Source organism: Chelonoidis abingdonii, chromosome 1 (genome assembly GCF_003597395.2).
Source record: "Chelonoidis abingdonii isolate Lonesome George chromosome 1, CheloAbing_2.0, whole genome shotgun sequence".
Taxonomy (NCBI): domain Eukaryota; kingdom Metazoa; phylum Chordata; order Testudines; family Testudinidae; genus Chelonoidis; species Chelonoidis abingdonii.
This window is the reverse complement of record NC_133769.1, coordinates 245980494-246005725: the sequence shown is the minus strand read 5'-3', so window position 1 is coordinate 246005725 and position 25232 is coordinate 245980494. Positions and strand designations below refer to the sequence as shown.

General features: G+C 46.1%; 1 protein-coding gene across 5 annotated transcripts in view; it reads left to right on the top strand.

Moving 5' to 3' along the window:
* LOC116830156 (cohesin subunit SA-2-like) overlaps nt 1-25232 on the top strand; it is a 104721-nt gene that overhangs the window by 69079 nt on the left and 10410 nt on the right. For 4 of the 5 annotated variants that reach the window (XM_032789436.2, XM_075060795.1, XM_032789437.2 and 1 more), the window contains 10 exons: nt 1923-2003; nt 2846-2938; nt 4069-4225; nt 12655-12806; nt 13501-13602; nt 14868-15013; nt 15109-15237; nt 21346-21536; nt 23650-23824; nt 24768-24855. In XM_032789436.2, coding sequence (XP_032645327.1) covers nt 1923-2003; nt 2846-2938; nt 4069-4225; nt 12655-12806; nt 13501-13602; nt 14868-15013; nt 15109-15237; nt 21346-21536; nt 23650-23824; nt 24768-24855 — 1314 coding nt within the window. The remainder of the gene's footprint in view (nt 1-1922; nt 2004-2845; nt 2939-4068; nt 4226-12654; nt 12807-13500; nt 13603-14867; nt 15014-15108; nt 15238-21345; nt 21537-23649; nt 23825-24767; nt 24856-25232) is intronic. The other variant, XM_032789442.2, reaches the window with a different exon arrangement.

The following is a 25232-nucleotide window of genomic DNA, read 5'->3' as shown; positions in this document are numbered from 1 at the left end:
TTCATGCTACTAAAATAAAACCCCAACACAACACAAAAGAAAATGGTTAATATATTGTGTATAGATAAACAGAATTCAGACACAATTTTTGCCGCTAAAAGTATCTTGCTTAAAGCATGTAAAAAAAATACTTTAACTCCTGTTATAATAGACACCAAATCTTTCTATCCCTCACTTAAATTTAAGTATTGAAACCTTTACTTAAAAAAACAAAACAAAAAAATTTGCTTTACATTGGTGAAATTCCATTTATGACAAACTGACAAGAGATTTAGTGTTTTCCCACAAATTACTGCAGTCTGTTTTTTTCCCCACCCAATCCCATCCACAACAAGATATATTTTACCTGCTCCTGTTATTGTGGCAGCAGGTCCTGTGGGACCCACGGGATCCCAGTCCCGCTTCAGGGTTCTACCTTACAACAGCATCCTGTGAGGGAGATGGATGTAGATATTCCCATTCCACAGCTTCGGAAACTGAGACACAGAGAGCCAACTTCATCTCTAGTATAACCCTGTTGAAGTCAGTGGAATTAGGACATGGATTAATTTAATGCAAAGATTGTCCAGTGCTGTTATTGTCTGAGTCTGGATTAGCTGTTTACTTAGAATCAGAGACAGGATTTCTCTTTCTCAATTGTGCAATGTCACGCTGAACAAAGAACAAATAAATCAGGGATTTGCTTGTCGCTCGCAGATTGAATTTAACCAGAAGTGAAACTATTTGAGACCTATTACTTGCAAAAAGAACTATAATGAAGCCAATTTGCTTATTAACTATAGTTAAGGCTACGAGTTTGTCATGGAGGTCATGGATTCTGTGACTTTCCAGAACCTCTGTGACTTCTGCAGTGGTTGGTGCGGCTGGCCTGGGGGCCGCCTGAGCAGTTGGGGCAGTCCCTGGCCCAGCTGCACTGGCTACTGCTGGGACAGTCTCAGGCCACCACGCCTTCCGCCCCCAGCAGCAGCAGGAGTTTGGGTGTGAGAGGGGGCTCAGGGCTGGGGATTGGGGCATGGGTGAGGGCTCTGGGCGGCGCTTGGCGAGGCTTCCTAGAAGTGGCAACATCTGTCCTTGGCAGAGGTGCAGCCAGGGGGCTTTGCGTGCTGCCTCTGTCTGCAGGCATCACCCATGAACCTCACATTGGCTGCGGCTCCTAGCCAATGGGAACTGCGGTGCCAGTGCTCAGGGCGGAGGCAGCGTGCAGAGCTGCCTGGCCACGTCTCTGCCTAGGAGCAGAGGGAGAGGGAAGTCGCCGCTTCCAGAGAGGTGCGGAGTGATGTAGGGAGCCTGCCAGCCCCTCCAACCCCCCTCTAGCACCAGAGGGGGTCCTGGACTGCCCCTCCCAGCACTTGCGGGGGTCCCTGGCTGCACCCCCGAGCACTTGTGGTGCCCCCACAGTTCCCCTCCCTCACAAGATTTAGTCAGGGCGATATAGTACAAGTCATGGACAAATCACCGGCCATGAATTTTTGTTTACTACCCATGACCAGTCTATGACCTTTACTAAAAATACCCCTGACTAAAAGGTAGCCTTAACTATTGTCTAAACTACAAACCTCAAGTTGTCTGTTCAGCTTTAACGCTGCTGGAGGTAGAAATACTGCTCAGCATTACAGACTGATAGCCTCCTCTGGCCGTGATTACCTAGTGCAGGTTTAACAAAGCACTTAAGCGTGTGCTTAGCCTGCATTGAAGTCAATGAGCCTTAATGCTTTACTGAATCAGGAGCTTAATCCAGAGACAAAGGTTCTGAGGAAGTCATGCTTAGTTGCCTGCAAACTTCCTGAATCTGGTTTTGGGATCTAAATGTCTCATGCTGCAGAAATACTTGTACAAGCAGCATACAGAATATGAGATGTTAATTCTTTGCTTTCACTACAAAGCCTTTCACATTATTAAAAGATATGTACTTTTATTTGCAGATTATCCTACCAGCTCTACAGTGCACATACTTTGCTCTCTTATGGCAGCTAGCTTCGGTTGTGGAGAGGTCATCTTCCAAGGTTGGCCAGTGCAAATAATTCTGAAACCAAGTGGTGCACTTTAAAGGTTCACATTCACTTGCTGTCCTTTGATGCCTGGGAGAGACAAGCTTTCCCGAAATGATGCTCTGAACATTTTGTTAGAGAAACCAAAGTAGGATTAGGCATTTATCTCTCCTGAGTTTTAATATTGGAAAAGTGGAGACTTTCTAAAATCTCTGTAAGAGCATAATTAAATTAAACAAGTGCTCATCTGTGTTCAGTGCAAAGTTCTGCGCAGCTGAATCCTGACATATGGTGGAGACAAGGATTGCTTGCTAAACAAAAAACAGTGAAAATACAATATTCAATGACAACCCTTAGAATTCAGTCTTTACATATATTTGTTTGTGTTTAGTGCACTATGGTATGCATGAAGAATGCCCAAGGAAAGAGTTAGGCAATCTGACCATCACTTTTCTGTTATAATTATTATTTATGAATTGATATTACACAGCACCAAAAGCATGCTAACCATTTCATGGGGTGTTTTAGTTTTAAACTACAAGAATTAGAACTCTCCTACATTTTGATCCATATGGAAATAAAAACAATGGTGTAGTTTCTCTGTCTAGAGATTTCTGGTTACACTGAATATTGCTGCTTTCTTCAGTCTGTCCTCTTCCTCTTTTGTATCCCTGCATATAGAAGATGCTGACATGGAACTGGCATCTTTTGATGTTTCAGAAGTAATAGAAGGGTGCTAACCATTTAGGGACTGATTCAATAGATATACATGTCTTGATGCCCTACTCCTGTCCTTGGCTAGGTGTCCATGCCCATCATTTCTCTAATCTTTGTTTTTTTCCTTCATAAATTTTTAGGAGACTCCTTTGGCATTGAATAGAGAGTTGAGATTTTTCTGCCAGATTTGTGCATGCTTCCTCAGCCATAGAGAGAAAGATTTAAGTGAAAAGGTCAGTGGCTCTGTAGGGGCTTGTTTGTTTAATGATGTGTTTTGCTCACTTCTCCTTTAACTCCTTTTCTTCATTTATTTTGCTTTCTAAAAGTCTTATTTTAAAATAAGTGGTGTCCTTGTTAATGAGAGCACTGAACTACCACAGCGTGCTGTGCAAGGACTGGAATGGATCTGCATGGAGTCAGTTGCAGGGCTGGGGGCTAAGTCTGAGTTGCAGTGTTAATTAAAACTGAACTGAAAATGTAAATAAGAAGATTTTTTTCTCCTCAACAATAACTAGTGCTAAATGCTACCACTAGTAAAATCCTTGAGCTGATGTAGCCAGCTCTTCATTAATAAAATATATTGTAAGAGTTTGCAAAATATTCTTAACTTTTACATGTAAAATAGTGATGACTACTAAAATGCACAATGTAATATAACTTTCCTCCTCCCCCCACAACTTTCCCAGCCTCTGGGCTACAATGTAGGTCTCTGGCACTGAGGAGGGAAGAAACAGATGATGTCTAGAGGTTTGAGCACAGGACTGGATGCTAGGAACTCCTGAATTCTAATTGCAGTTCTGCCATTGACTCCCTCAGTCTTTCCATCTGTAAAGTGGAGATAACAAAATTTACCTTGAAGAGGTGTTGTTGGGATGGATTAATATTTGTCGGGTGATTTGAAGACTAAATGTTTTAACCTAATTATATAAACTGAATTCACAGCATGGTATGTGCTGTGGTGTCATCCTGGATTGGAAGTTGGCAATCTGTGACTCAAGGAACTTTAAATGGGTGGTGGCAGAGGAAACAAAAGGTTGCTCTTTATGTTGCTGATGTGCTGTGAAGGCTCCTTCTAACTTGGGTAGTTGGCAGGGCACTTTCAGCACATATTACTGAAGTAAATTGAATTTTCATATTTGCATTTGCAGTTCTCCTTTTAACAATCACTACACTCACCATTGTTATGCGTGTATTTACGGCTCTCATTTGTTTATAAATGCCTGAAAAAATGGGTTTAATTGCTGAGAATGTAACTTTGGTCTTGTAGGAATAATAGTTGATAATGGAGATGAAAAAATATCATTGTTCTGACAGCTGTTCCCCAAATTCCTAAATCCTCGTTTGGCATGTGTGTATGTTTCAGGCCTTCATGATACTTTGTGATTTACTGATGATTGTGAGTCACCAATCTTCACGTGATGATGAAGCTGTAGGAGTCCTTCCCAGTGCATCCCTTCAGTCAAAAATGCTCTTTTTTATCCAGGATCATGTTTTCACGGAGGAGAAAGAAGAAATCAAAGGTCAGCCACTGTCCTCAGCAGGGAAGTAAACTAACATTTTCTGTCATTCATCTGCAGCATTTGACATTGCCAGGCTGAGGGGCTGCTAATTTTTTTGATTTCTTTACAAATAGAGCTGTAGCATATGAATACAAACAAAGTGGATCAATTAGTATACAAAGATTTATTTCTGCTGTGGCTTTACCAGAGGAGGCATTACTAACTGATTTTTATATGGAAGGGGCTGAGGCACATAGTACATTGACAAGTAGCACTGTAAAACCCTTAGATAGATTTTAATAGCTTAGAATTATTCTGTTAACCTGCTCCTGGAGGGATTTTAGGTGAGGAACTGTGGATCAGTTGATGTATAATAGTTCTAAGCCATCAAACTACGGGTTAGTATATGTTATTCAAGTGAGTTTGATTTTGCAGAAAATATTATGGTATTTGCTGCTCTTCTATCATTTTCAAACAGATTTAGAACAGTAATGCAGATATTAGGTTGTGTTGTGAATGGTTTTGAAAAGATGCTGCTAATTCTTCTTCGAGTTGTGTTCGTGTCCATTCAAAGTAGGTGTGCGCGTGCATGCCAGCCAGAAGATTTTCCCCTAGCAGTGTCCGTAGGGTTGGCCCGGGCGCTCCCTGGAGTGGCGCCACCACGGCGCCCTATAAAGGGGCCTGCCGACCCTCCACTCCCTCAGTTCCTTCTTATCGCCGGTGACAGCTAGCCGGAACTTCTCTTGTGTAGCATTTTGGCAGTGTTCTATCCTTACCGTTTAGTCTGTGTATTCAGTTATTTTATAGTTAGTTAGATAGATCTTTGTATATAGTTTTCGTAGTTGGGGGGTTCCCCCCCGCCAGAGTCTTCGTCGCTCGCTGGGGCATGCCCGGGTCCCCCAGGTTCAAACTTTGCGAGAACTGCGGGAAATTCATGTCCAAGAGTGACCCGCACTCTGCGTGTTTGAGGTGCCTCGGAGAGAGTCAACAAAGGGACTGGTGCTCTATCTATAGAGGCTTCCATCCGCGAACTCTTAAGGACAGGGCTCAAAGACTTAGAGTCCTCCTGATGAAGGTGGCCCTACGACCACTCTCGGACCCAGAACCGGCTGAGGCGGTGCCCAGTACGTCGTCCTTGGTGCGGAGTGCCCCGGCACCGGCATCAGGACTTAGGGCCCAGCCCAAGTCATCGAAAACCCGGCACCGGATGGAGTCAGGTCATAGGAAGTCGGCCTCAGTGCAGCACCGCTCACCTTCGCCAGTGCCCGCCAAGAGAAGGAAGCCAGTGAGGGATCGGTCACCCCACCAGGATCCGAGGGCGACTCCGTCCGCAGGTGTAAGCGGACAGGCTGGGCTGCAGCCCTCAGCAGTTCCGTTGACTCTCGGACCGCAGAGAGGGTGGTCGAGTCTGGACCAGCCTAATTCCCTGGACCTCAGTGAAGACATACGCCCCCCATCGACGCCGGAGACGTTCGAGGCAGCCTCAGGCCTAATGGGTCTCCTGGCACCGGCCTCCCCGCATCGTACGGAGTTGCCTACTGTGGCCCGTCCTCCAGGGCAATCTAGAGGCAAGCCGGCCATGCTGTTGCCTCCCTCCTCGCACCGCGCTGTGAAGGCGGCACAGGATCAGATGAGAGGCTCCCCGCCGCCTTGGCACCGCTCTCCTTCGGCACCGGGCGCTGCTCCCCCCAGGTCCTCGTACTCAGAGACCTCAGACTCAGAGGCAGACTCCTATCGCTCCAGCCGGTCGTGGAGCAGGAGATCGGTGTCGGGGGTGAGCCACCAGCGTTACCCGCAGTGGCAGCAACAATGGCAGCCGCCCTTGCAGTGGCCGTTTTGGACTCCCTGGGCCTACCATCAGTCGGTAGGCCAGGCGTTTGGCCCTCGGTCACGGTCTGCTTCGGTGTCCTCGACGTCTGTGGCCCTGGCGCAGCTGCCTCCTCCACTGGCACTGTCACCGGGCAGGGGTGTGCCATTGTCAAGTTCAGCACCCCCTAACGGGGCAGTGGCACCAGCAATGGCTTTCATTCGGACTCCGCCAGCACTGCATGATATGCCAAGTCGCTCACTGGCAACCCCGGTACTGGCCGCGGTGCTGCATTTAGACTTGGAACCGGCACCGCAACCTCAATACCGTGTGTCGCAGGACCCCGAGGGGCCGCATGCACCGGAGGAAGGGTCGCTCCATGTAAACGCCTCGGCCTCCTCCCCAGACGAGGCAGTCTCGAGCATGGCTGCGGCACGGCCCTAGAGAACACTCGAATCCTCTAACAGTTGCTTCGGCGAGCAGCTCAAAGCCTAGCAATCCAAGCAGAGGAGATCGAGGTGGACGCGGACCCAGTAGTGGACATTCTGGCCCTCTCAGGGCCATCCAGGGTGGCCCTCCCGCTGATAAAGACTATAGCTGATACGTCCCGCACCCTAGGGCAAACATCAGTCTCATTGGCCCCTACCACCAAGAGGATGGAGCGACGCTACTTCGTCCCCTCTAAAGGGCATGAACACCTGTATGCCCACCCTTCCCCGGACTCCCTGGTAGTAGATGCGGCTAACCAGCGGGAGCATCAAGGGTTTCAGGAGTCAACACCGAAGAGCAGGGACGCAAAAAGACTTGAGCTCTTTGGTAGAAAGGTGTACTCCACGGGGGGACTCCAACTCTGCATTGCCAATCAACGGGCAATAGTAAGCCGATATGGCCATAACATGTGTTCGGCCATGTCGAAGTTTGTGGAGCTCCTTCCCCAGGACTCGAGATCAGAGTTTTCAGCCCTAGTGGAGGAGGGCAAACTGATCTCTCAAGCCTCCCTCCAGGCCGCCTTAGATGTGGCGGACTCAGCCTCGTGCACCCTGGCCACAGGCCTGGTCATGCGGTGGGGAGCCTGGCTCCAGGTCTCGGGCCTGCCCTATGAGGTCCAGCAGATGATTCAAGACCTCCCCTTCGAAGGGCAGATGCCGTTTTTGGAGAAAACGGACAAATGTCTCCATAGCTTAAAGGACTCGAGGGCCACACTTCGCACGCTGGGCTTGCATACCCCCGTGACCCAGCGCAGACAATTTAGGCCGCAGGCGGCCCCTCGCCCATACAAGCCACAGACTCGCCAGGAGCTAGGGCGCAGGCGGGGCAGATATGGCAGGAGGCGTCACCAGCGCCACCCCTCCAGCCAGGCGTCTGGCCAATCAAGACCACCATCTGGTCCTAGACCCCCTATTTGATGGTATGGTCGAGGGCGACCTACCAGTTGAGACTCTGGATCCCTCCACCCCTACCTTTGGGTCACGTCTGTCCCACTTCTACCATGCCTGGTCCCGAATTACGTTGGACAAATGGGTACTCTGCATGGTAGAGAGGGGATATTCTATCCAGTTCTCCTCCCTTCTGCCCCACCAACCTCCCTCCCTGTCCCTCTTCAGGGACCCGTCTCATGAGCAACTTCTGATTCAAGAAGTGAAGTCCCTCACGGAGGCAGGGGCGGTGGAGGAAGTCCCCTGGGAGCTCAGGGGCAAAGGCTTCTACTCCTGGTATTTTCTCATACCGAAGGCAAAAGGGGGCCTGAGACCCATCCTAGACTTGCGGCGGCTGAACAAGTTTGTGAGGAAACTGAAGTTCCACATGGTCTCCCTGTCCTCGATCATTCCCTCCCTGGATCCAGGAGATTGGTATGCCAGCCTCGACTTAAAGGACGCCTATTTCCACATTGCCATAATTCCATGGCACCATCGGTACCTCAGGTTCGTCGTGTCCGACGTCCATCTGCTGTTCACGGTGCTCCCGTTCGGCCTGTCAGATGCTCCCAGGGTCTTCACGAAGTGCATGGCAGTTGTGGTGGCCTTCCTGCGCAGGCGGGGCATCCAGGTGTTCCCCTACCTGGACGACTGGCTCATAAAGAGCTGCTCCAAGGAGCTGGTAGAGACCCAGGTGTGCTTCATCAGGCGGACCTTTCTCGATCTTGGCCTCCTCTTGAACGAAGCCAAATCCACCCTCTCTGACGCAACAAATAAAATACATAGGAGCGGTTCTGGACTCCACACACGCCAAAGCGTATCTGCTGGAGTCCAGGTTCCATGCAATTTCCGAGATCATCCTCAGACTGAACAGCGCCCCGGTCACCACAGCACGAGTTTGCCTTAGGCTCCTGGGCCACATGGCAGCATGCACCTATGTGGTGGTCCATGCCAGACTCCGGTTTCGCCCGCTGCAGTCCTGGTTGGCGACAGTTTATTGCCCGGGCAGGGACCCCTTGGACTCAGTGGTATCTATTCCCCGCTTGGTGCTGAGCTCGCTACGGTGGTGGCTCGACCCGCAGGAAGTCTGCATGGGTGTCTCCCTTTGCTGCCCCGTAGCCCTCAGGATGCAGGGCTTGTGGTCGCAGGAGAACCTCGAGTTGCATATCAGTGTCAGGGAGCTGAGAGTGGTCCGCCTGGCGTGTTTGACCTTCCAGTCTCACCTGGCCGGCAAGTGCGTTTCAGTCCTTTCGGACAACACGGCAGCAGTCTTTTATATCAACAAACGGGGGTGCACGCTCCTCTCCCCTCTGCAGGGGAGCCATTGTGCTGTGGGATTCCTGCATTCACAATGCCACTCACCTGACGGCGTTCTATCTTCTGGGGGCGCAGAACGGTTTGGCGGACACCTTCAGCCGCTCGTTCCAGGGTCACGAGTGGTCCCTCTGATGGGATGTGGTGCGCTCAATTTCCAGCTCTGGGGCTTTCCCCGGTTAGACCTGTTTGCTTCAAGGGAAAACAGGAAGTGCCGACGGTTTTGCTCCCTCCTGGGCCACAGTCGGGGGTCTCTGTCGGACACCTTCCTTCAGCCATGGGAGGACGGTCTGCTCTACGCCTTCCCTCCGATCCCCCTGATACACAGGGTGCTTTTAAAGGTTCGCAGAAATCACGCCAGGGTAATTCTGATAGCTCTGGCGTGGCTGCGCCAGCATTGGTACACGTCACTCCTGCACATGTCTGTTCAGGCGCCTCTGACGCTGCCCCTCCTCCCAGACCTGATCACGCAGGACCGGGGCTTCCTCCACTATCCGAACCTCGAGTCCCTTCACCTCACAGCCTGGATGCTCCATGGCTGAACCCAGTGGAGCTGCAGTGCTCCCAGCAGGTCAGGCAGGTGCTGCTGGGTAGCAGGAAGCCGTCAACTAGGGCCATCTACCTGGGTAAATGGAAGCGCTTCTCCATATGGTCGGGTCAGCAGGGTCTCGACTTGCTGGGGGTACCAATTCCAGCTGTCCTTGACTATTTGCTTCACCTAAGACAACTGGGCCTCTCTCTTTCCTCCATTCGTGTTCACTTGGCGGCCATATCTGCTTTTCATCTGGGAGAGGGGGGTGCCTCGGTATTTGCGAACCCTCTGGTTGGGCGTTTCCTCAAGCGTATGGACAGGCTCTTCCCACACGTGCGTCAGCCGACCCCGGCTTGGGACCTGAATCTGGTCCTCTCGGGGCCTCCCTTTGAGCCTCTGGCCTCGTGTTCCCTGCTGTACCTGTCGTACAAGACTGTCTTCCTGGTGGCGATAACCTCGGCCTGATGGGTGTCGGAGCTTTGAGTGTTAACATCTGAGCCCCTGTACACAGTCTTCTACAAGGACAAGGTCCAACTTAGATCTCATCCAGCGTTCCTACTCAAGGTCATTTCACTGTTCCACATGGGCCAAGATATCTTTCTCCTGGTGTTTTATCCAAAACCACACGCCTCCAGCGAAGAGTGGAGGCTACACTCCCTGGATGTCCGCAGGGCCTTGGCCTTTACAAGCCATTCAGACGCTCAACCCAGCTCTTCGTCGCAGTGGCAGAAAGGATGAAGGGGCTGCCGGTCTCCTCTCAGTGAATCTCTTCATGGATCGCGACTTGCATCCGGGAATGCTACTGTATAGCTAAGACCCCTGTCCCTCCAGCCACGGCCCACTACACTAGGACGCAGGCCACCTCTGCGGCGTTCCTGGCTCAGGTTCCGACTCAGGAGATTTGTAGAGCGGCCACGTGGTCCTCCATCCACATATTCTCGTCTCACTATGCCATCACGCACCAGGCTAGGGATGATGCAGCCTTTGGTCGCACAGTACTCCAGTCAGCAGTGATCTCTGACCCCACCTCCTAAGGTTAGGCTTGTGAGTCACCTACTTTGAATGGACATGAACAACACATCTTGAAGAACAACAATTACTAACAGGTGGGTAACCGTTTTTTCTTTATGGCACCAAGAATACGGCGATAGGACCTTGACAAATTAGAGAATTGGTCAGAAATCAACAAGATTAAATTCACTTAGGAAGGAAAAATCAAATGCACAACTACGAAATGGGTTATAAATAGCTAGGTTGTAGTACTGCTGAAAAGGATCTGGGGTTATAGTGGATCAGGCCTTGGGGCCTGCAACAGAGCCAGTCTCTGGGCACCGTAATGAATGCAGTGGGCCTATCGTAGGCTGCCTTGTTGGCTACACCACTTGATCAGTTGGAAGGGTCAGCAGATGAGCTCTTAACAGTTCAGTGGCTGCTCAAACCATTTGCCTACAACTGCGATACTCCTGCTCCCACCTTGATTTCAGCCCTGCTCCCGCCTTGTTCCAGCCCTGCTTTTGCCTGGGACTCTGCCTTGGACCCAGCCTTGCCTCACTCCAGGTAACCCAGTTCTAACTCCTCTGATCTGATTTCTTACTGTGGTGTCTGACCTCTGACCCTAGGCACCAACAGCTGTTCTAACCATTAGGCAAGACTCCTGGTTGGACCACTAGGCATGTCCACCCACGCCCTGGTCACTGATGATAGTGGATCACAAATTGAGTAAGAGTTGTGAAAAAGGCTAATGTCATTCCGAGGTATATTAACAGGAGTGTTGTACCTAAGATGTAGGAGGTAGCTGTCCCGCTCTGCTCGGCACTGGTGAGGCCTCAACTGGAGTAGTGTCCAGCTTTGGGCACCACATTTTAAGAAACATGAGGACAAACTGGAGAGAGTCCAGAGGAGAGCAACAAAAATGATGAAAGGTTTAGACATCCTGACCTCTGAGGAAAGGTTGAAAAAACGGGGCATGTTTAGTCTTCAGAAAAGAAGACTGAGGGGTGACCTGATAAAAGTCTTCAGATATGTTAAGGGCTGTTAAAATGAGGACTGTGATCAATTGTTCTCCGTGAAGGTAGGACAAGAAGTAATTGGCTTAATCTGCAGCAAGGTAGATTTAGGTTAGATAATAGGAAAATCTTCATAACTATAAGGGTAGTTAAGGTCTGGAATAGGCTTCTAAGGGAGGTTGTGGAACCCCCTTATTGGAGGTTTTTAGGAACAGGTTAGATAAACACCTCTCAGGGATGGTCTAGGTTTACTTGGTCTGCCTCAGTGCCTACAGTTCTATGATACTTATCCAGCAACTTGCTCTGAGGAATTGAACATGAGGAGAAACATATTTTCAATTCCTCAGTCCTCCCAACAAAGGGTCCCAACTTCCCCCTCCAAACTCACTGTCTTACTGTCTCCCCTACAGTAAACTCAACAAACTCCTTCATCCAGGAGTGATTCCTTGTGTTTTCTCTCCCATGAGCCCATCTGCCTGTGTTATCTGGCAGCTGCCCAATGTCAGTTCTGACCCTGACAGTCATTTACTCCTGGTCAGCCTACCTGCCTCTCATTGGTTCCTAGGCCAGAGGCTGGGTTTGAGAGGCAGAAACAGGTCATGTGGGATTCCTAGGCCAGAGATCAGGGAAGCTTTCTGGCAGTGAGGAGGGAGAATTCACTCCAAGCAAGAGTTTAACCCTCCCAGGCTTTCCTTCTGCAGGTAACTCTCTCCAAGCACCTCCAGCAACCAGGCGGGCAAAAACCATAAAAGCAATTGGTTCCCAAATTTATTATTATTTGTACTGAAATAATCCTGTGGCCCCCAGTTATGGACCAGGACCTCATTGTGCTAGGCACTCTACATGCAAAGAACAAAATGACCTGCCCCAGTAAATGTCAAATGTCAGTGTCGATAACCACTTGGAAACTTGCAACTGAATTCTTCTCTCACAGGCTGTGCTTACTGGTTTGTTTATGTGGAGTTACTCATGCATTGAGTGCTGGGTGCTGGCATTGATTTATTTCAAGGAAAAGATGTTGATATGGTTCACTGGTCTTTTTCTGTCGTATGTGTTCAATTTTTGTTCTGTGTTCCGTGTTTTGGTCCTGTCCAGATCCTATAGCCAGGATCTTACAGGGAGATTCTGACTGGTTTAATGTGAAATCCCTACAAAGATCAGAATAGAAAGGATATGCAAATAAGTAGCTTGCACTGTCATCAGTTGTGAGCTTTGAAATGGAAATAAACCTATATCCTTTGGAAAGGATAGTGTCTGTTATTTAGAGAGTTGACTGAACAGCTGAGTTCGTGTTAGTCAGGTTAAAGTTGGCCTTAAAAAATAAAGTACATTGAGTAAAACGTTAGAACAAAGCCTTAGCATGCTTATTTCCCTAGACTTGACGGAAGAGGAGGAGAGGGAAAAGGAGAGCTACAAACTGAATGATTTGCACAGGAGGCGGAGTCTTCTTGCAGTCTATTGCAAGCTAATTGTGTTTACCGTGGTGGAGATGTCTGCGGCTGCTGAGATCTATAAGCACTATATGAAGGTAACACTTAGCCTTGAAAATGCATTTATGCCTCTAGTGCTTGTGGAAGGTGCTGGATTAGCAGCCTTGGAGGCCAGAGTCATCTGTTTATGCACAAAATGGTTGCAGAAATGAACAGTAGCAGTGCAGGCTTCTCCCCACTGCTCTGCTAATGTACCTCAGAGTAGAATGAATGATTACTAAGAGACAGAGTAATTAAGTTGCCTGTTCATTAACTCGTTGGCTTCTGTACAGACTGCCAGAGAGGTGCCATTTGTGACAGTGACACTTGGTCACTAGGATCACTCTAAACTTTAGTGAAATGAGTGGTTTCAGCAGCCATCAGCTGGTGATGACACTTGGTCTCCACGTGGCCAGGGCTGGGTGTGAATCATTGGTTAGGTGTGAAAAGCTCCATATTCTGTTTCCAACTCACAAATTCAGTCCTCCTGTCAGAACAATACTTAACTATATTTCATCCATAGATCTCACAGTACTTTACAAAGGAGCATAAATAAAATTATCCTTGTGAAAACATGTACTAAAAGTTCCTTTTAGCAAGATACCTAGGATCTGGAATATTTTATGAATTGTTCAGTTTCTCTTAGCAGTCTCTGTTTTTCCTTTGTATCAGGTGTGTACCCCCAGGTATTGTGTATTCATAAAGCTGTAGTAAGGTAGTGATGTTTCTCTTACGTATTTTTTGCACTAATAGACCTACAATGATTTTGGAGATATAATTAAAGAAACCCTGAGCAGGACGAGGCATAACAACAAAATCCAGAGTGCCAGGACGTTGATTCTCTGCCTGCAGCAGGTAAGAGTAATGCAGAAGGAAAGGGACTCTAATGAAAGCCATCCCCACACTATACTTGTCCATGTACCTTGTCATAGTTATTCAAACTTATTTAAATAGGCAGTGAAAAAGTCACTTTCTTGAATTCATGTAAGTGCTTTTCATTGTCAAAGCACCTTACGAGCCCTTTGGCCTAAGAGTAAAAATGTAATTATTTTTTTGCCAAATACCTGATCTTTTAGGATTGTTAATATTCATGGATTGTGGCAAATGTCTTGTGTTGCAAGACTCGGATTAAGGGCCTCTGTTTACATGGTGCTGAGCAGCCTCAACTCCCACTGAAATTGTGGGTGGCTGGCATTTCTCCAGAGGTAGGCAGTGCCTTCTGGGATCTGGCCCCATTGTTTCCGTGCTTGACTAGAGAATTTAAATTAGATGTTTATTGAAGAAATTGGACACACGTGATGATGCCCCCTGCTCCCCTAGTTACACCAACTCTGCTATAGTTATAGCAGCATTGAGCCTGATAATCTGTTTTAGAAACTGCTCTAGCCTGGTTTCCTCATGGACATCTGTTCTCCCAGCATCCATGCCATACTCTTAAGTTGCAGAACGGACTCCTCCTAGAGTGGCTGATATATGAGCTCTGCTGACTTCACACTTTTCGCCCGGAGCTTAGATCCACGACCCAACCCCTGAAATACGAGATAAAGTGAGGGTGAGCTGCATTTGGCCACATATATTCTGCCCACATAGCCAGAAAGCCTGTTACATATCACATAGACAACTGGCCCAGGCTGGTCTTTCGTTGACCTTCAAAATTTGCAGGTTGAAGGGAACAAACTACCTACATGTTCTATTAGAAAAAAAATTAGTAATAAAGTCTGCATCTCTCTGTTGGCTCAGTCCTGCCCTCAACTATGTGGGGAAGCATTGCTGCCTCTCTTTCAAAACTACCCGCTGTGTATCAATGCTGATTTTCTCTAACCCTCAGGGTGAGATTAAGCCCTCTGACCAGATTCACTGATCTCAGTGGGAATTGAAGGACTAGAGGCCTATGGGTGTAGGGAGGGCATCCGACCTGCTAAACAGAGTGACATCCTGTGCAGATATAACCCTGTGTAGTGCTCAGACCTCTGAGGTTTGTTCCAAGTGACTGTGTTTTGCGCTTGTCCGTTTCCTTTGCAAAGCTTCTCTCTGCACGAGGTAAGTATTGTATAGCTGATGTGTTCCTCTTGTGCTTTTGTTGCCTGAAAGTTTACATGTTGGTGTTTGTGGTTTTGCAGCTGTTTCAGGAACACACAGAAACCCATGGTAGTACCAGCAGCATGGATTCTTCTTTCACGAACATTAAAGAACTTGCTCGTCGCTTTTCACTGACATTTGGCTGGGATCAGGTTAAATCCAGAGAATCAGTAGCCATGATACACAAGTATGTGCCACATAACCATATATGGTCCATGGCATTGCCTTTGTTTGTTTTCTCTGTGAAATTACCTTGTCCCTCTTATTTTTCCCCTCTAATAGAGAAGGGATTGAATTTGCCTTTCAAGGAGCTGCTGGAGTGGAAGGGAAATGCCTGCCTCCAAATTTAAACTTTCTGTTAATCATCAGTGAATTCTCCAATAAGCTACTAAAGCCTGACAAAAGATTAGTGTAAGTTACCTTCATTGCTTATTGCCAGACAAGTGAACTTAGATGATAGTTTTTTACAGTGTATCTTTGTATAATGGATCGCTTGATCTGCATTGTTGGAAGAACTGCTCAAGCACTTCCCTGTCTGGTCAACTTGGAAATCTGTTTGGTTTCCCATCAGAAGTGTGGATGATTGGACACTTCTCCAGTTTTGATTTCTTCTCGATTTCAGTCTATGCTAGCAGTTTTTTGGGGTCATGCATCTACATACCCAATCTAGTTTTTAGCCATAATTACAACTGAATAAAAAACAAAAGACCCTGGGGGAAAATGGTGTTAACATTGTGTGTGAGTGAAGGAGGTACATTTGCTGGCAGGCAAATAGAACATTTTTTTAAGGGTGGCCTCAAGTGTTATTTTCAGTTCTGTACTTGAGCAGAGCAGAAGAGGTTGAGATCGAGCTAATACTGTGACAGTAGAATGGAAGAAGCCAAAACCACAATCCATATGACTGGGGCAGACTAGCTTCTCTGAGGATTCTGGTACAAAATGTGTTGCATGGAGCTCTTCACTGCAGGAATAATGCCTCAGTGTATCTTTGTAGAGTCCCTGACAGCGTGGGATTCTGGTTCTGACTGGCACCTCTGGATGCTAGTGTAATGTAAATATTAAAAAATAATAATATAACACCAGGCCATTTATTCTTGTGGCTCTGGCTATTTTGTATCCTAGTACAGAGGAACATGATTGTGTCCATTAGGGTTGGTATACGCTATCAACTTATGTCTGTATAACTGTGTCGTTCAGGGGTGTGGAAAATCCAATCAGAACACTCCTGAGCAACACAGTTGGACTGATCTAACCCTGGTGTAAACAGCACTATGTTGACAAGAGGGCCTCTCTCCTTTTGGGAGGTGCAGTACTTACACGAGAGAAACTCTCCTGTCGACATAGGTAATCTCTTCACTAAATGCTACAGCAGCACTGTTGCAGCGTTTTAAGTGTAGACAAACCCGTAGACTCTGCTTCCTCAGTTTCTGCTCTTCTCTATCTCTGGTACCACAGGAGCTCCTTCCTCTTTTTAGTCTCTTAGTGCCTTCTATTCCATTCCTTCTTCTCTTTTCTTCCTTAGTCAGTGGAACTCCAACTTTGACTTCTGCAGCTGCAGTTTTTTCTGTATCTGACTTGTAAAATCAGTAAAAATAAAAGAAACCCCTCTTGCACTTTCAAAGAAATAAGTATCTTGTAAGACTTGGATGCTTTTGATTAAATATGAATAAATGATGGTGAATTTCTGGGCAATTTACAATAGCGCCAATAGATAAAAGTTTCATGACGGAGAAGAAACCAGGCAGAAAGTAGGAAAAAAAAGCATGCTGCCTGCATCTTGCCATGCCCTGTGTACTTGCTCACTACTGGATTCTTAAGTTTACTGGTTATAGCATCAGCCTGGGTTCAGTTAGAACTGATCTTTCATGGAGAGCTTCAAATGACTCATGTATGCCAAGGATTAAGAGTGGTAAGATGTTTAACTTCATGCTACTCTTAGTCCGTGACAAACAAAATGTATTCAGGATTCAGTTACACGTAGAATGCATATTGAGAAATGAATAAGATATAAAAATGCAATGTGCAGGACAAAAATGTGCAGTGTGCAGATTTCCTTTTCTGACCTCTGATTGTGTGATTTAGATCAGTCTAGAAAGGGTAATTACTACTAATTATATTTTTGCCAGCTAGAATCTCTTGTGTGTACCACTAGATTGAACCTTCCACAAACTTATGTTTAACTCCGCCATCACAATGTGGCCTTGGTTTAAGCAATTGTTCTCCTCCATGTGGTGATCTTTCCCACCCCCCGGTGGATTCCTGTTAATCCATTTACCAATTTGTACTAGGAGAGTAACTCTTTTTTAATGATAAAGGAAAATATTTCATCAGCAGGATGGACAGGCTGGTAAATTTTCATGATGATTTTCCAAGGCTGTGTCTAATTTTTTTCCAGTAGATATATTCCAAGAAAGCAGCAATATCCCTACTACTGGTTTGCTCATCTTTTGACCACTCTTGTGAGGAACCAAGCAAGAAACATTCCTAGAATTTACCTTCAGCTGTCTGACTTGCCCACCTATGTTGGAAATAAATGAAAAACAAAGTTCTTAAGGAGGGGAAAATTGCAATTTTATCTACAACTCTATATTCAAGCCATGTTTGTAAAGTAACAGTTTCTATTCTGGGAGGCTCAAAATGACTTGCAAGATCTGGAGATTATATTTCCTTTTAGAAATATTTAGGTTTAGTTGCACCATAAATTACAGGATGGAATGTTTTAAGTCAACATGAACTTTTGAAAATAAACATCTGGTTATTTTCATTTTTATTATTAATCAGGCACAGGACTGGTGTACAAACCTGCATAACATTTGTGAATGCACTTATAACACATGTTCTAGAGAATAAGGACATTTGTTAGAAAGGAGTATAGCCAACATGTTCTAAGTATATGGAGTTTAGTGGTAAAATATTTTACTTGTCAGTTGGTGTTTGCCACAAAATATACCTAGAAACAATTTATTACATAAAAAACAGTGCTAAGGTCTTGATCCGTGAAAATAGGAGTGTTTCCATTGACATCAATGAGAGTTGAAATTAGACCCTAAAATATTAATTACAATACACGCTTGTTTGAAACCAACATATTACATAATCAGTATGTTGAGTCTCCATTGCCTCCAGGATGCATGACTCTAATCATATGAGTTGTCCTCCCAGAACTGTCTTCTTCTTGTTTTGATGAAAGCTCTGATATTTTCCAGGCTGCCTTAAGAATTAGAGTAGTAATAACAATATAAAATTATTATGAATATAATTATTATATAATTACTTATTTTAAAATTTATAAAATGTTCATTGTGTGTGTGTGTTCTAAGGTGAGATCTGGTTTAACAAGGTGTGACGGTGCTGCCCGTGGGAGCTGGCTGAGGTCACTCAGTTAGGGTGAACTGCAAACAAAATGGGGCAGACAAACCCCAGAAGCTGGTGGTTATTCCAATACTTAGATTTACCAGGCCAGCACAGAACAGCTTCTACAGTACCTCACAGGTTACTTAGAAGTTCAAACACCACAGTTTCTGTAAAGTGCCCAGCCTTAGACCTCTGTCCAGACACACACGTCAGATATGATGCTGATTACTGAAAATCCTATCTCCTCATATAAAAGAAAAGGTTCTTCCAATCCTAAAGGATCAGCCACATACCAGGCCCAATTATAACTTAGATCTTACCCCAATATGCACTTAGTCAATTCTTATTAACTAAGCTAAAATTTATTTTAAAAGAAAAAAGTGAGTGTTGGTTAAAAGATCAATATACATACAGACTTGAATTCAATTCTTGAGGTTCAGATACATAGTAGAGATGAGCTTGTAGTTTCCAAAAGTCCTTTTAGAAATAGTCCATAGGTTATAGTCCAATGTCCATTTTCAGGGTGACTCCAGTCAATGACTGGGGATCTCAATCCTTATGGCTTAAGGTTTCCCCTTCTTGAAACTCAAAGCAGATCTGAGATGAAGTAGGATTGTGTCCCAGGGTTCTTATACATTTCCAGCAGCCTTTTGGCTTGAGAAAACAGTAGGCTTAATTTTTTTTCTCCCAAACATCCTGGCAATTAACACAGGATGATTTATCCATTAAACAGTTCAGATACAAGTTACCACAACCTTCAAAGAGACACATAGACAATAATATTATTTCACTCAAGTATCTTCCTAAATGTTAATATTCCCTTTTTGATCTTTGAATTAAAGCTATGGTTTAGACAAGACTTATTTGCTTAATCACAAGACCTGAGCAGACATCTCCCCTTCTACCTCTAACAATGCAGACTTGCATTTCAAAGCTCTACTTATTTACATATTTTCCTAACACGTCTCTACAGTTTGGCCATGGTTCAAGTCAGTCTGTGAGTTAATTAACTCTTTCTGGCCCTGTCATCCTTCAGTGAGATATTAGATCAGACTCATGTCACACAAGACTGGGTGGATTGGCAGTGATGAGCTGTAGCTTGAAGGGATCAAGCCCTCCCCCCCTTCCTAATTCTGAGTTTTGATGCCATATTTTGTATTGCTGATAAATCAAAGGGAATGGCTCTTTGGGTTTCCCTCCACTGTGCCATTGAGGAGGCAGGACTAGACCTTTCAGTTGCTGGGGAGGGGTTATCTTGCAAGAGAACAATCCAGTAAATTGCGTCCTGGCAGCAGCAACAAGCAGTTACTCCACCTGTGCTAGAGTGTAGGAAATTGTACTAAAAGATGGATGTGGCTCTTTAATTACTGGGAATCAAAGTTTGTAATGTTCTGAGCAATCTTTCAGCTTCGGAAGCACTTGCACTGATTTTTTTTCCCGGAAGGGGGAGCCAGGCCCTCCCTCTTTCTGTTGCTTGATGGATCTGGTTCTGCTTCCCCAGTTGCAGAGCAGAGCAAAACAAACCCAAGTGTAGCCAGGGCCAGCTCCAGCGTTTTTGCTGCCCCAAGCGGCGGGAAAAAAGAGAGAACCCCCGTGATCGGCGGCACTTCGGTGAGAGCTCAACCGCTGCTGCTTCATTCTTTGGCGGCAATTTGGCAGCAGGTCCTTCCCTCCAAGAGGGACTGAGGGACCCGCCGCCAAATTGCTGCCGAAGAGCTGGATGTGCCGCCCCTTTCTGTTGGCCGCCCCAAGCACCTGCTTGCTGCGCTGGTGCCTGGAGCCGGCCCTGAGTGTAGTGCCCCTCTCCACCTGGTTGTCTCCTGTAATGCCAATCTGCTAACAGGTTTTGATAGACAGGTCTGGGTTCGTTTGTATCCTGCCACCCACTAAACAGGGTGTATCTTCTTTCTTTTTTCCTATGAAATTATTTGGTGGTGCCTCCACCCCCTTGCTCCTTCCTGGCAGGCTCACCAGGGCAGCTTGGGCGGAAAATTCTAACTACAGAATAATCCCCACTTGCTCGCCAGATAGTTGGAGGCTTCCAAGAAATAACACAAATACATAAAAATATATTCAACACAATCATTATATTAAACAGGAGACAAATACAACATAGCAGGGTGAAACACTATTTTTAGGGTCACCAGTGCCCACACTGAAAATATCCATGACTTGATGTAGCAAATGTAAAATTAGTGTCCTGCTGGTACGTGTACTTTGCTGGGGCCCTTGACCTATATAATTCTTCTCTGCAGTGGTTTAGCCGTGTGGCTGAGTGGGTTCAGTACAGCCCAAAGGACACTCAAGTGAGAGGAGGTGGTAAATCCCTCCAGAGGTGTACTATGCAGCAGGTTATAAAATCCTCAAACTCTTACTCCCTGGCTTGAGGTCACAGTTCAGGGCGTAGGGGGTCGGGGTCCCCAAAACAAATTTTCTGACTAGCTAACTAAAAGATGGTGCACTCACAAATTCCATGAATGATCCTAAGGTTCGAAGATGACATTGGATGACTCAGTCACTGTGGAAGGGCTGCTGTCTGCTGGCAGGGATCCTCCTCAGGCAGGAATCAGGCAGCGTCAGTCCCAGGATTTCCCCTCATCACAAAGGGGTGCAGGGCTCAAGGTGTAGGTTATACAACTACCCTAACATCCAAACTGTAGCCTCCTAGCCCAGCCTCCAGTCACACACTCTGCCAGAGCAGAGCTGACCAGGTGGTGATTGGTCTCCCCTGGGGAGCTGGAGGGTGAACTCAGCCTGGCTGGGGAAATTTCCCAGCAAATGCTACAAATTGGGAATCATCAGTGGGGAAGGAAAGACCCAGCTGAGGGATCTGCTGTCAGATCCCTTGAGGCCAGTTCTCAGGGGGAACCCTGCCTGCAGGCCTGGGACTCCCCAGCTCCTACCCTTACCCTGGTTGGCTCCAGACTGACTCCAAAATGGCTTCTCCCCTTTCCTGAACTCCCTGAGAGGGGCATCTCCCTCCCTAATGGTTGCCGGGCAGACTCTGAGTTTGCCTTGGCTCCCCCTCCCTGAGCTGCCAGCAGACAGAGCTCCAGGAATCTAGGTAATCTCTTTGGGGGTTGCACAAGTGTAGGAAGGGCTAGCTTAGCCTAGATAGCTACAGAAGAGACTTTGATTTTTCTGATACTTCTCATTTTTCTCCAGGTACAGTTACCTGCAGAGGTATATAACAGAGCCAGCATCTTGCAGAGGAGATGAATGGCACCCCTTGGTTTGGTACAGGAACTCTTTGCTGGCAAATGAAGATGAGGAGAATTCTGTTATCAGCAGTTTAAGAGAATGGTCACCCACAAGCAGATCTAAGACATCTTCTTTTAAAAGAAAACTGTCGAATGGTATGAAAGTTCCACCAGCTTGTTAAATCTGATTGGTTATGTCCTCAGTAAAAATGGATTTCTTAACATATCATATTAATATACTGGAGTGCATAGGCTGTTGTAGACTTGCCATTCTAAACCCTATATTTTTCCCTTCAGAGTTGTTTTTTTTCCCGTCATTCACTAGAGAGAGGCTTGGTCCTGTGATGGGAGCCAGAAACTCTTGAGTTCTGTTCTAGTCCCTGCTGTCATTCACACCTTCTGTAGCCTTGAGCCAGTCACTTAACCTCCTTGCATCAGTTTCTCCATATCTACATGGGGATATTATTACTTGACTCCACACAGTGGTATTGTGAGGATTAGATACGTTTTATGAAGCCCTATGATAATGAAAAGTTATTTATAGAAGTGCTAAGGATAGATTCTTAGTATTGCCATTTTTGGGATGTATACTGTTAGGAGAAACAAAGGGAATCCTCTCCAGAGCATCCTTTAATTTCTCCTTTCTGGCTTACAGCCATTCTCAGGGCTGTGCTTTGCACACCTTCCTTCATCTGAGGAGTTGATGGGATTCACTTCAGAGCCCAGTATCTATGGGGACATGGGGTGTTGCAGCAGCATGTCACAAAGGTGGTCTGCCTTTCCAGAGGGGCTACGTGCACTGGTGTGGGGAGGAAGAGTCAGGACCCAGAAATCTAAGCTGGAGATCTCATGCATGTTGTGCAAAATCAGCCACTTGAGCCACTGACCTGGCCATTATTTTTGTTTTTTTGTATAGATTTTAGCTGAGTCATTCAACACAGTGGAATTTTAAAATGAATGCCTTGTCTCCATGACTTTAGCTTTCACAACTGCACCCACTGGATCAAATGCTGCTTTTTCCTCTCTCTCGTGGGCTGTTTGAAGTATTCTTCTCTCAATGTCTCGGAGAGTGAGGATGAAGAATAGTGCTATTGAAAGCCTTTGACAAGGTCCCTCACCAAAGGCTCTTACGTAAATTAAGTTGTCATGGGATAAAAGGGAAGGTCCTTTCATGGATTGAGAACTGGTTAAAAGACAGGGGACAAAGGGTAGGAATAAATGGTAAATTCTCAAAAGGAGAAGGTAGCCTTAGTGTGTTCCCAAAGGTCAGTCTAGGACCAACCTATTCAACTTATTCATAATATTGAGAAAGGGTAGAAGGAGTGGCAAGTTTACAGATAACTTTCTTGAGCATAGTATCAAGACTTCAAAAAAATCTCACAAACTAAGTGATTGGGCAACACAATGGCAAATGAAATTAATGTGGATAAATGTAAAGAATGCACATTGGAAAAAATAACACTATACATACAATATGATGGGGAGCTATTTAGCTCAATGAATCAGGAAAAGATCGTGAGTCATCGTGAGATAGTTCTCTGAGACGTCCATGCAGTGTGCAGAGGCTAGTCAAAAACAACAGGATTTGAGGATAATCATTAAAAAGGATAGAGACTAAGACGGAGATATATTATTGCCCTTACATAAATCAATGGTGCGCCCACATCTTGAATATTGCGTATATGTGGCTTCTCATATCAAAAAAGATATACTAGCACTAGAAAGGTGCTTAGAAAGAGCAACTAAAGAATAGGGGTTTAACGGTCCATATGAGTGAGATTAAGAGGCTAGGACTTTTCAGCTGGAAAAGAGGGAGACTAAGGGGGGATATAAATCATGAGTGATGTGGAAAAAGTGGATAGGAAAAGTTATTTACTTATTCTCATATACAAGAACTAGGGTCACCAAATGACAATTAATAGCAGTAGGTTTAAACAATAAAAGAAGTTCTTCACGCAGCGCACAGTCAACTTGTAAACTCCTTGCTGAGGAGGTTGTGAAGGCTAGGACTATAAAGCGTTAAAGAGAATCTGGTAGATTCTGGGTGTAAGTCCATTAACTATTAGCCAGAGAGAAGGACATGGTGTTCCTAGCCTCTGTTTGTCAGAGGGTGGAGATGGATGGCAGGAGAGAGATCACTTGATCATTGCCTGTTAGGTTCACTCCCTCTGGGGCACCTGGCATTAGCCACTGTTGGTAGACAGGATACTGGGCTAGATGGACCTTTGGTCTGACCCAGTACGGCCGTTCTTATGATTGTCTGTTACAGGGTCCCTGCCTGTAACCAGCCACACTGAGACAACAAACAAGACTCCAGACTTCCTGTGCACTCCGGAACTCACTGCTGCAGCAGGCGAAAGCAGAAAGAAGTTAAAGTCTCAGGATACAAGTCTCCAAGAATGTCTGCCATTCTTTTGTCCAGTGGGACTGAGCAGAAGACATAGGTGAGGGAAAAATGGTTTACAAGCCCCTACGAGAGCTGGGATTTTTCAAATACGCAGACTGCAAAACTGCGTGCAGTTGCTGAAGTGTCTTACAGTTCCTGCCTTGGGGAACTCCTTGTGTTCTCAATGCTGCCACAGAGCAGTTATCTGGGGCCATTCACTCCTCCTGATTCTATCTTCCAACTTCTGTGTTCTCCTCTTGGGCCTACAGGGAGTGAGCAACCCTCCCCCGTACTCACCCAGACTTCCCTCATCCTATAGGCAGCTGGAGAAGGAAGAGGAGGCTTCCTGCCTGACTTCTATAGTTCCCAGTCCCACTGAAAGGACTGCAGGGGGAAGAATGGGGCTTTGTTACTGGTGAACTCCTTCCTGCAGTGTCTGAGGCCAGGTGTGTGGGAGCTCCACACAGAACATGACATAATGGAGGAAGTGCCCAACACCATCAACAGAACAGGGCTTCTGGCTAGACTCTATGTGCCATCCAGTGCACCAGGGAAACAGACAAATAAAGCAATATCTTCTCTGTAATATCTTGAGTACAGAAATCTGAGATGTCACTTGCCAGATTAAAAGGGAAAATACAAACTCCAGCCAGAAATGCAATTTTCAGGGTGACAGTGCCCACTCTCCTTAAGTGGATTTACTGGACACAGTCAGAGGTGGTTTGTTTTATTTTTATTTTTTTTTTACACTTTTTGGTTGGTTGATGCCAAGTTGCATAAATCAAAATTCATTTTTATCAGAATATAATGAAACTCTTCTCCCACTTTGGGCCAAAGACTGTCTGCAAGAATCCTAAAAGCAACTTGTATCATGTGCATGCAGTCTTTAAAATCTGCCCTCCCTTTTAGCACTGCAAGCAAAACACCTCCTAAGTAGAACCTCCATCAAAGGGAAGTGTGTTTCCAGGCCAGGAACTAAACTGCTCGGCTTTTCGTTCCAGCGAAGATGTGATCAAGGCAGAAGACTTCTCAGCAGATGGTGGAGCAGAAGACATAGGCGAAGAAGTGGATGTTGTTGGCGCAGACCAGGTAATGGTCGTTTAGTTTAGGCTTATCCAAATTTGGCCAGTTGTACTCAGGAGCTGATGCGTGGATAGGGAGAAAAGTGATAGTACATAACCCAACAAGCCTGTCTGTCAAGCTCATGTCTTCGCTCTGCTGTGTACCCTACTCCCCTTTACAGCTGCTAGAAGGAGTGGGGAGGAGGGGAGAAAGACTTTGCATTTTTTCCCCAACCCTAGCTTGACATGGGTCCTTCCTTCTCTTGCTTGTCTATGGAACCTCTCCTAGTAGCATCTAGGCCCTGTTAATATATTAACAGCTGTCAAAGATCTTTCAAGAGAAGGCGTTCATTCCCTGCCTACAGATTTGGAAGGCACTTGCTTATGAGCAGATGGCTCTTCCTG